The following is a 12,233-nucleotide window of genomic DNA, read 5'->3' on the forward strand; positions in this document are numbered from 1 at the left end:
ATATATATATATATATATATAAGACAAATATCGAAAAATGTAGCTGGGGCTAATAAACTCTTAATTTGTTATCCCAAAATAAACAAACATGCTAAGGGTAGAGGACTTGAGATGTAGCCATATTCATGACATAAGATGGACTTTCATCTTTTCATATTGACAGAAACATCTCCCCATAATTTCTGTCTAGCATTTGATTGTTATTTAGGATGAAAAATCATCTGCCTCCGGTGCCTGAGTGAATCATATAGATAGAAATAAAAATGTCAACTTCTGAAGAAAAGTCAGTATCAATCGCTTCTGCCAAACTCATGTCTGCAGAATCACAATTCGTAGCCTTGGGCCCGTCTGACCATGGCTGACCAGAAGCTGCACAGTTAAACTTCATTTCAACATCCCTGTTACTCTGTTTAATCAAATTGCAAAATTTAACAAAAAGACTGTAAAAAGCAGAGTGTAAATGTTAACTTAAAGTTGAAAGTTGACTTAAATTTACCTTTGGAGTTTGAGTGGGATTCTTCATCATGGCTAGTCTGCCATGACCTGAATGAGATGGAATATTCAAGTATTTGCGAGTGGGAGGCCAGCGTTTGCCTCTGAGTCACGCGCACTTGTCATTGCGGCTCCACACGTTCAAGGAGGCTGGAAGGATTGTACTATGTGCATCTTGTGTCTCTCTGTGAAATGGAGTGAAAATGTGAGGGTGACACATTTTTCAGTAATCCTCAAAGGACTCCTATACTAGTGGCAGTTTTTTGGGTTTGAAGTCAGTAAGCTGTTAAATTGAGATAAATGCTTCCCAATGACCGTAACCAAAAAAGTTTATATCATCTCAGACTCAAGTCTCCCAACTATTGTACTTTTTGAAAAACAGGATTAAGGTCAGAGAAACAGCTTTTTTTTAAAAAACATATCCAAAGGAATATGTATAAGACCAGCTCCCTTTAAAGATGGCAGTATACTGTCAACTCTGACCTACTGGAGACTTGACTCTGGTTCTGTTTCATTCCTACTGACAGCCAGAGGCAGTGTAAACACTATGGATCGCAGCGCCAGCTAGATAGGTCAAGAGAATATACCAACAAAGTCACGTAGTGACGTATGCTGAGCCCTAGGGGGTTATTAGCCACCGTAGCTCAGCACTCTGCCTCTTTCACTTTCTCGCCTGGTTGAGATAGGTTGAGTGATATATTCGCGCTGTCAAGTGCAGCTTACTAGAGCAGCGAGATATCGTCCTCACAAGCTGTGTCAGCGCGCATTTACGCCACTCCAACGGATTTGGACTATAGGAGTCCATATTGCTTCGTCGGTTACACTCTATGCCTCTCGGTGCTATCCGGTGGCTGGTGTTTTCCGCGACAGTAAGTTAACGGTCTCCCGTTGACTTAATCATCGGTTAGCTATTCTGAGTGTTTTTCCTCGAAATTATGTTATACTCTGTGCCCTTCGGTTCAATCCGTCGGCCATTTTAGTTAGTTTTTTTGTTATTATTTTTATTTTTCCTGCCTGTCTTCATTGTTACCATCATCCCGCTTAATAAACCTTACGGCGCTATCCGAGGGTGTTATTAGCGAGTAACTATGGCTCACAGCTCGATTGCCACTGGTTTTCCACTGACTTGTAAGCTGTGCCCTAATAATCTACTCCCGGACGACGGTCATGACATCAGCCCATCGTGTTTGGGTGTCCAACATCTGAGAGAGGCTCTCACGGACCCGTGTCTGCACTGCAGCCTTTTACCTATGTCGGAACGTAGGCTCCGTCTTGCGGAGTTAGACGCCAATTCAACGTTGAAACTCTGGCAGTTGGATGAAGCCCCTTAGCGAACTAGGAAGCGCAAGGCATCCGCGGCAGCCGGCGCTCCCCTCCCATCTAAGAAGAGGGCCACATCGCGAAGTGATGAACATTCGCATGTTGAGGAAAATTCACTTTCTAAGATGGTTTCTGTGCTTTCTTCAGAGATGGCAGAGTTGAAACGCCTGCTTCACTTGTTTCAGCCTGTCACATCTGCTACACCTGTGAAGATGACACAGGAGGATGAGAATGTTCAGAATCAGGGAACTGGGGAAGAGTCTCTCGATTCCCCTTGTTTTTCATTCTGATATGGATGTGCTTTCTACGAGTGCTTCAGATTCTTTTTTTCATGATCACGGAGATGCTGTAGATGTTGCTGCACAACCATCTCCTCAGGATGTTTTCACTGGTTATCCAGCAGCAGAGGGGTCTAGTGGAGGGTCAGTTCAGTCATCTGGACAGGCCCAGTCCTCTTCCGATGATACTTTGGCTGTACTTCGAATGGCAATTGCTCGTCTAGGACTTGATGAGTCACCGGTCCAGTCTGCCCAAACGAATGTTTTTTTCAGACAGGCCACAGCTGCGGCTTCCTTCGCCATGCCACAATGTAAAGATTTTGTGGCTGAATTTTCAAATGCCCTCACTGGTTCTGGTCCACCTAAGCGGCACTCAAAGATTGCTCGGATGCTAGCATCTATGGCTGAAGCAGATTCCATCGGGGTGAGTTGTGCTCCGGAGATAGAGCAGCCTGTTGCAGCTTTGGTGGTGTCTCCTGACGAGGCACTACAAAGGGAATGTGCAATGTCCCAGCGCTCAATGTGGTTGTACGGATTCCCTACTAAAAAAGGCATACGAGGCTGTTGCCTACATTACTCGTGCGGAAAACACAATCTGCCAGCTACTTCTAGCTGCCACCAGTACGTTGGAACCAGCAAATGTTGATCCCTCTATTTCACAGTTTCTGCAAACTGCTCTCTTGGCAATGGGCCATGTGACCCGCGAGCTGGGTAGTCTTACAGCCACGCTCCTGGCAGCCCGCTGCCAAGTGTGGCTTGCCCAAGCACGGCAACCTGAGGACTGTAAGAAAACCTTGAGAGATCTTCCATTTGTTCCCGGGCATCTTTTTGGTCCTAATGTTCCGGAACTGTTGGAAAAGAGGGGAAAGCTGTCTGAGGCCACTCGTCAGCTGATGCAGGTGCAGTACAACCCTACCTTTAGGATGCCAGCAGTTCAGACCCGTCATCACTATGCCACATCGGAGCAACGTTTACGCCGGCACGCTACAACTCAGTCACAGCCCCCTCAAATATCTCGTGTTACTGAGGATGCGAGAGTTTTTCGGCCACCTCATCTACAGTGCCAGGAGGACCCCGTCAGTGCCCCCCTGCGACCACTAAAAGTCGCACACATAAAGCTTGAGACATTCAGGCCGGCGGTGGATCGTTTTTCTATAGAACAGCGGGAGTACTGGAGGACCAACACAGCAGACCCCTGGGTTTTGACGACTCTGAGCAGGGGATATACTCTACAGTTTCGGCCTCCCAGATTTTCAAGAATTGTTCCTACAATCGTCAGAGATGCAGTTCGTGCAATGGCTCTCTCTCTGGAAATTTGTTCACTGTTAGAGAAGGGAGCCATAGAAAAAGTCCATCCCCTCGTTCAGGGAGACGGGTTCTATTCGACATATTTTCTTGTTCCGAAGAAGGACGGTGGTTTTCGCCCAATTCTCGATTTGAGGCACCTGAATTTGTTCCTGAAGGTCCTTGCTTTTCGAATGCTGCGCACAGCCGACGTTCTTTGGTCTGTAACAGCAGACGATTGGTTTGTAAGTGTCGACCTGAAAGATGCATACTTTCACGTCCCAATTGCTGTTCATCACAGAAATGTTCTGCGTTTCAGTTTCCTGAATCAAGCGTACCAGTTCAAAGTGCTACCTTTCGGGCTTTCCCTTGCTCCTCGCGTCTTCACAAGGTGTGTGAGCGCAGCTCTTTCTCCTTTTTGGATAAGAGGTATGCGTATTCTGCCCTATTTGGATGACTGGCTTCTTTGTGCCCCCACGAAACAGCAGGCTGTGAAAGACTCCAGACTACTTTTGAGACATGTGTGGAAGTTGGGTTTTACTGTGAACGAGAAAAAGAGCTGTCTGATTCCAACACAGACCACTACGTTCATAGGAATGACCCTGAATTCCCACCTAATGTCTGCCTCCCTGTCTCAGGGACGTGTGACAAACATTCTGCAAGTTTTGGCTCGCTTTCGCCAGGGTGTGTCTTTGCAGTACGAGGTGGTCCTGCGACTAATAGGGATGTTAACAGCGGCCACAGTGGTGATTCCCCTGGGTTTACTCCACCTCAGACCACTACAGTTATGGAACAACAGTTTGCGGCTAGATCCCACCAGACATCGCCATCGGCTGGTTGTAATTCCTCACTGTTGCATCCGTGTGTTGAGGCGGTGGGGACAGGTAGAGTTTCTGAAGGCAGGAGTGCCCCTGGGTGTTGTTCCCTCTCGTTGCAGGAGATCTGGCTATGAGATGACCACTCACTGTCGTTTATTGTTCGTAAGGACGGAAGTGTCCAGTACCTTGGGCCAGGATGCACTGTCTCACGAGTGGCCGAGCTGCCTACTATATGCGTTCCCACCTATCCCTCTGTTATGGGAGACGTTACACAGGATCTCCCTGTGCAAACACAGAGTGCTACTCGAGGCACCACGTTGGCCAGCCAGACCATGGTTCCCTTTGTTGCTGAGACTTCTGACAGGCAATCCGTGGAAACTTACCCTCAGGAAGGACCTCCTCTCCCAGCTGGAGGCAAGGGTCTGGCATCCTACGTCGCTACGATTGCTGCATATCATGCTCCAGTTGGTCGATCTTCTCTTGGATCTCACAGTCTTGTCTGCAGTTTTCTGAAGGGTGCACGACGTCTGAACCCTGCTCGGACTCCTCACTTCCCTGTGTGGGATCTGCCACTTGTGCTTACGTTCCTTTGCTCATCCCAGTTTAAGGCCTTGCAAAGCACTGACATTAAATGGATGTCCTTGAAGACTGCTTTTTTTTGTTGGCTATCGCATCTGCAAAATGAGTCAGTGAGTTGCACGCGCTGTCTGTTAACAAATTGTGCTTGCGTTGGTTGCCGGACGATTCCGGGGTGGATCTACGACCTAATCCTTCTTTTCTTTCGAAAGTCCTTCTTCCTCAGTTCATAAACCAGCACATTGGACCGGCCTCTTTTCAGACTTCTTTAGGGTCTGATTCAAGTGCCCAACTTTTGTGTCCTGTGCGTGCCTTGAAGTGCTATGTGAGCTCTACTTCTCAATTTCGACAGTCAGACCAGTTATTTGTCTGCTATGGTGGTGTGAAGAAAGGTGCTCCAGTGTCGAACAGAGATAGTCAAACTGGATAGTGGAGACCATTACACTGGCTTACAAAGCAGCAGAGAGGCCACTGCCCTGGAGACTAACCTGCCATTCCGCTAGGGCCATCTCATCTTCATGGGCTGTTTTAAAGGGGTCATATGATGCTGCTAAAAAGAACATTATTTTGTGTATTTGGTGTAATGAAATGTGTTTATGCGGTTTAAAAATCTAACCCTAACTGTCCCCAAATTTTTTGAACAGTTGTGTACATTTCTTTCAAATGGGTAAGAATATATAAAATAAATATTTAAGCATGTTTTGGCTCTGCCCTCCAGTGGTAAATGAATACTTAAACATAATTTCCCACTTGTCTATAAAAACAAAACACAAACCACTGAGATATCATTAAACATTTTATTCATGGTTAATGGGGTATACAATCCCCTTATATTTGAACAATACCTGTCAGTGAACAAATTCTAAAAAGGAAAATCCTCACCCATATTCCAAAACCCTCACTGTGGATTTAGCAATAAACGATCAACTTTCCATGCCTACATTATTTACATCCTCACGATATATTGCAGTGCATAACCAACGTCAGCCTAAATACAACTTCTGTGGATAATTCCAAAGATCAAGCACAGAGCGCTGCAATAACAACCCTTACTTTGGTCACAACTGACGATTAACAGGAACCTTCCGAGCATCTCTGAAGTCTTGATCAATGCACTTACACAGCCTCAAGAGAAAAAACACACACTGTCAACCCAAGACCTCAGGCACATGAGAAATGAAGGAGAGCAACCCTCTTCAAATAATGTGCTCAACCGGAACACACTTCTCACAATTTGGCATCGCCCCTGAAAAGCAGCTGAATAAAATATGCGCACTCAAAATAACCAAAATGAACCTAGAAGACAAACCAAATAATTTCCTATTCATAAAGTCACCGAAGGTGAGAACAGAAACTAAAGGTGTGATTCACACAAGTGTTTTGTTATGCGCCGAGAGAATAGCAAGGTACTGTGAGGACAAGACAAAACGCGGCAAGACTAAAGACGCAGCCCTGTCACTTATGTTTAGAGGTAGAGTTCTCCTGTCAAACTTGTTTACACCAATGTGATTTTCTGAGTTATGGATCAAAGAGACAGATGTTGTAGATTTCAGGGGAACGCATCCGCCTTAGTCTGGAAGGCATTGCATGTATTCATTCACGACGTGTGTATTCAAATGTTTTATTGTTATTTTCGTCCTTCTAACTGCTAGATGAAACAGTGATTCACCTGAAAGAGTCCTAATCAACTTCGATAGTCATCTCTCTCATTGTCAGAAATAAATAATTTTAAAAAAAAATTGCATTTGCCATCTGTGGCACGTTATCCCAGAGTAGGCAGGTCCGTGACTGTGAATGTAAGCTTTTGGACCATCCATTTATCAGCATCTGTGGCTATGTATTTGTATTGGGTATGAATGTACTCTAATGCGTGTTTGTGTGTTGCGGTCGCCTCCTGTTGCCAGGCAGTAATCAGGTGTGTGTGTGTGTGTGTGTGTGTGAGCACTAGTCCACTCCAAGAGCTTTGAGCTGTCTCTCAATCTCCTCATCTGATATCCCATCTGCTTTGGATGTAGCGGCGCGTGGCTGCTTTCGGGCAGCTGAAGGGGCATGAGCCATCTGCAGGGGAAACAAAAAATCCATTACGGATAAAAATGCAAAGTGATGGATAGTGCGTCTGCAATCCAAGACTCAATAGTCACGACACTTCACTGCGTAGGCCGTAGGGTACAGAAAACGTTAATTCTCTATGGATTTCATTCTCTAAAATTAAAAATATATAAAAGTTCACACACAGAAATGATGATGAATCAATAAGTTCACACTTTAATTTAGTGTTGTTTAAAAAGTACCAGTAAGTCAGTACTGAAATGTTAACCAAAACGAATGATAGTCTTTTTGCAGTACTGACAATTTGGTTCCTGCCCAGAGGCTGCTGCTTTTAAATATTGCGGTGCATATCGGTGTGAGTGCTCTGTGAAGGTTTCTATTTATATATGTTTTTGCAGTTGAGCCACTCACAGCGCATGAATGCAAATCAGAGGTTTTTAAGTTAGGCAGAATCCACTCAATCCACAGAAAACACCAGTGTTTTTGTTCAGCACAAGCCTACTGAGTTCTGCTCCAGTGATTCTAACAAGAGTTTCTGTATTTAACCCATTCACCACTGGAATAAAAGTTTTATCCATGCTGTGCGGATGAGCAAATGTGTTTTATTTAAAGATTTTGCTGCGTGTGCTCTCAGGGAAGAGTGCAGAACATAAGGACACATTTGCAAAGAGTGACAAATAGCTGTACAGATGACATTGTGCAGAATTCCCTTATATGGAGATAGGGGCTGGCTTTATGCAAATTAAGAGGCATTTTAAAGTAAAAAAACGTTTACATGAAAAACGTGACTTGAACATTTATAAACAACACTTGTATGCAAATATTACTTAATGAAATTTACTGTTGTGTGGTATATTTTTCACATATCAATCTAAATGTTGCCAGCTTAATTAGATCAAAACCTAAACCACTGGATTGCTGCTGTCCGGGAAGAGGGTTAGAGCTAACCATGCATGCAGACTTTTTTTTTTTCCAAAAGTTTTCGTGCTCAGACAGACTAAAGAGGTTTGGTGTATTTTTATGAATAGCCACTGTGGTCTACAGGTTTTGTAACCACTTCTGATTAGGCATGGTCATCACATTTAAAGTAAAAAATACTCCCACACAACCGAGGTACTTCCTCATTTTGGCCTTATTTGAATGCAAAAACATTTGTAGGTTCAGTTGTAGGTCCTCTGCTTCACACTGCATCACTGCTGCCTAGTTGTCACATATGATACACATACGCATAATCATATGCCAGGTATTTTCTCTGCATCTCCTTAAAGTCTATGGATTAATGCATTGAAATCATATTGCAATGCATTTTCTTTTAACTCAATATACTGTGCAGCCTTAATGGACACAAATGGATTTCAACACTAATGCACTACAGTAATAAGTCTGTTTCTGCTGACATTGGTGGATAGGGATTTTATAGTTACATGAATATTATGGCTGCACGATATAAATGGAAAAAAAAAAACATGATATGTGGTAAACTTGTTGGATTATTTGATGGCTGTATATGATGTGATATAAGATTAGTGGGTCAAATCTATTTGAATTATATTAAAGTTTCTGTTCAAGACTGATATCTCTCTTTCTTTCGAGTCGAAGAAAACAAACCTCAAAAGCAACAGCAAATCTTGTACTAAAGTGACGTTCTGAAAAATGCATTATCCAGGATTACTGTAAATCAAATGCAAAATCTAAATGAAGGTTTAAACATAGGCTTATTTATTTAAATTACGGGGAGATTGGAGCTTTGACTCCATTTTCAACATGATCTTTTCTCATATTGCTTCTTTCAATATACAGTGGGTACGGAAAGTATTCAGACCCCCTTAAATTTTTCACTCTTTGTTATATTGCAGCCATTTGCTAAAATCATTTAAGTTAATTTTTTTTCCTCATTAATGTACACACAGCACCCTTTTTCTCTTTAGCACACCCATCATTTAGATTAAAACTAAATCATAAATATAAAACTAAATTTATAGGGGCATTCACTATAAACATTTATTTTAAACGTCAAGCATACACAACTTTATGGTGAAAGTTAAACTAGCAGCCTGTGTGAAACGTGCTAGGCTATATGCGTCTCTTATTCTGCACCAATTCAAATGTGTGCATGCGTTGCGCATGTTTTGCTTGCTTCATGAGTGTTCTGCATTATATGAGTCGCTGTGGAATATAAGTCGCAGCACGTTTCAGATGAAAACAAAAACACGCAACTTTTATATTTCTGAAAATATGTTAATCACAGTTACAAGATTCATATATAAGGAGTATTTCCCTGCATTATTACAGCAAAACGTCTTGTGATTACAGTACTAATACGGCAATGGAGCAGCTATTAAATTAAAGACGTAGTACCATAGAGCAAAAAAAATTAACAGTGAAAGTAACAAAAACTTAAAACTAAAACTAAACTAAAAAATACATTTTAATAAGCATAATCAGTGTGAAAATAACTGAAGTAAATATCTATTTGCTAAATGAACTAAGCCAACAAACATTATACATATTATTTTGGTTCCTGTACTCAATATTTTTAAAAATTACAAATGCAACGGAAATACAGGTATCATATCGGTACTCTGTATCGGCAAGTACCAAATATAAAAGTATCGGTACTAGCCTAGTTCTGTAAAAAGTGGTATCGTTGCATCCCTATTTCTAATTATTATCAATTTTGAAATACATTTTTGCTGCTTAATATTTTTGTGGAAACGTGATACATGTTTCCCTAGAATTCTTCGATGAATAGAAAGTTCAAAAGAACAGGATTTGTTTGAAATGTAAATCTTTTGTAACATAAATGTCTTGACCACATTTTGACCAACCTAATGCATCCTTGCTGAATAAACGTATTAATCTATTTAAACAATCCCAAACTTTTGAAGTCTTTACTGTCATGTTTTATCAATTTAATACATACTTCCTGAAAAGTATTAATTTCTTTTCAATCATAATGACCCTAATCTTTTGAATGGTAGCAGTGTGCACAAATTATTTTGGAGCAATGATATTAGTGTGCACTCATTTACTCACTAACAAAATCACCCACAATAACAATAAATAAATAAATAAAAACATCTTACTCATCTCTTCTGTCATGTCCATCTTTGCGGTCTCTTTCTGGAAGTTCTGCAGGGTCTGCATTGTCTTCTTCGGATCCATCTTTTTGTTGACAGCTTGCATTGTCTGTAAGTTGTTTTGAGAAAGGCAGAGACACAAACAAACGAGCCACTGTTTGATTCATGCCCATTTTAGAATTTTGCACTTTAGGCTACTTATGCAAAGAATAATGGTTGTGTATTGACATGCCACTATACTGTGCCAGATATGCATTTATAGACCAACATATACGCTCAAATTAGTACAAATTCGAATAAAACCAAAACCACACAGGTCATAACATACATGATTAATAGAGCTGTTAAGTTGTGCACAATGTCAATTTGCAGCCCTAGCTGGAAACAAACTAGCATTTTCGAGCTGTGACTTCCCTTGGGAATTTATAATGGGGTTTGTGAAAAGTGGTTTTCCATTTATGAGTAAGGTTAAAATTACTTTAAGATCCTTTCACATTAAAGAGAATTTCACAAACAAAATAGGAAAGTTGCTTCCGGTAATGTTCACCACAGTCCCCATTTTACTCATAAATCCAAAACTATAACTCAAAAAACCCATTAGAAATTCCAGAGGGAAACCATGGCTCGAAAATGCTAATTCTCCTTGGTTTTTAGGACTACAAAATGAACGGCCCAATTTACTTAAATGTGAAATCACAGCAGTTTCACACAATATTCAACCTAACTTAAGAGTTAAGCTTTCAATCACTGTCAGGATTGCCTAAAATGAACTGAGCTACAATTGATGGGGCTTGGGACAAATTTTTATAAATGTTATCATGAGTTTAAAAAGACAGAAGGGTCTTACTTTGGTGGTTGTAGCCATGGCACCAGCCATCTTCATTTGGGAGTTCATTAGCTTGGTTTGTGTTGACATGGAGGTGACCTTAGAGCTGACGGCATATGTACGTGTTTTCTGTTTCCTCACTTGAACAAGTTGCTTGGCTAAAACTTTACAGGCGTCTCTGTTCCCGGTCTTTGCCATTTTCTTGATTTCCATCTCCTGTGATAAAGAAAGCAAATAGTAGAAAACAGTTAGTGATGGACCTACTGGCATTAGAATTGAATTACACAGTTATCCAGAATGAGACTTATTGGTGAGAGTAGAAGATTATGTTTTACTTGCATAATACTTTTATTAGATAAAATGCAGCTCAAAGTGCTTCACAGATGAGAACAGAAAATATTAAAGTGAAATGGCCTAGTGTATGTGAGATGATTTCAATGTGATTTTTAAGTAATTTTATGTGATTTTTTTTTTTACATTTGTGCAAGAATAAAAAAAAATTATATATATATATATATACACACACCATAAAAATGCTACAGTAAGAAGAAAAAAAAAACAGTTGGTTTGGTTAACTGTAAGTTACCTTGCAAATATAGTGAACTGCAAATGGTTTAACGTCACATTACATTTAATTTTACTGTAAAAAGAACTGTCACATTTATTCATTCATATATGATTATATAATATTTTATATGAATAACTTTGTTTATTAATATTTTGTTATCAGCAATGCACATCAGGGTGATTTGTGTTTAATTTTCTGTTATTTAGTTGAAATACTTATATTTTTGTTATTTAGTTCATGTTTATTGCATTGTTTTAGCGTCTATATATGAGTATTGGCCATGGTTTAAGGACATGGCCACTTACGATGAACTTCAGTCATCATATGGCTTTATAATTTACCTTTATAATAACCTGTATTTTTATGATGTTTATCAGTACATTTAAAGGTAAAAAGCAGATTTTGGTTGTTCAAGTAGATTAATTCATTAATGAAAATTAAATCTCTTAAAGGGTTACTCCACCCCAAAATGAAAATGTTGTCATTAATCACTTACCCACATGTCGTTCCAAACCTGTAAAAGCTTAGTTTGTCTTCGGAACACAATTTAAGATATTTTGGATGAAAACCGGGAGGCTTGTGACTGTCCCATTGACTGCCAAGTAAATTAAACTGTCAAGGTCCAGAAAAGTATTAAAGACATTGTCAGAATAGTCCATCTGCCATCAGTGGTTCAATCGTAACGTTATGAAGCGACGAGAATACTTTTTGCACGAGAAGAAAACAAAAATAACGACTTTATTCCAGTGTTAATTTTGACAGCAAATTTTGATTTAGTTTTTGTCATAGTCTTTTGACTAAAATACCATTTAGTTTTAGTCATATTTTAGTCATCTGAATTGTTTTAGTTTTAGTCGACTAAATATCATACGATTTTAGTCGACTAAATCTACAGTAAATTTAGTCGGCTAAAATCTAATGGGTTTAGTTACAGTGTAATGC

General features: G+C 40.4%; 1 protein-coding gene across 1 annotated transcript in view; it reads right to left on the reverse strand.

The window, feature by feature from the left end:
• Positions 1 to 6,752: 6,752 nt before the first annotated feature.
• LOC107757639 (charged multivesicular body protein 2b-like) overlaps positions 6,753 to 12,233 on the reverse strand; it is an 8,117-nt gene continuing 2,636 nt past the window's right edge. Inside the window, exons 3-5 of the mRNA XM_016575179.1 lie at positions 10,745 to 10,939; positions 9,904 to 10,006; positions 6,753 to 6,826 (exon numbers count right to left, since the gene is read on the reverse strand). Coding sequence (XP_016430665.1) covers positions 6,753 to 6,826; positions 9,904 to 10,006; positions 10,745 to 10,939 — 372 coding nt within the window. The remainder of the gene's footprint in view (positions 6,827 to 9,903; positions 10,007 to 10,744; positions 10,940 to 12,233) is intronic.

This window comes from Sinocyclocheilus rhinocerous, unplaced genomic scaffold (assembly GCF_001515625.1).
Source record: "Sinocyclocheilus rhinocerous isolate Xijiao unplaced genomic scaffold, SAMN03320098_v1.1 scaffold1254, whole genome shotgun sequence".
Taxonomy (NCBI): domain Eukaryota; kingdom Metazoa; phylum Chordata; class Actinopteri; order Cypriniformes; family Cyprinidae; genus Sinocyclocheilus; species Sinocyclocheilus rhinocerous.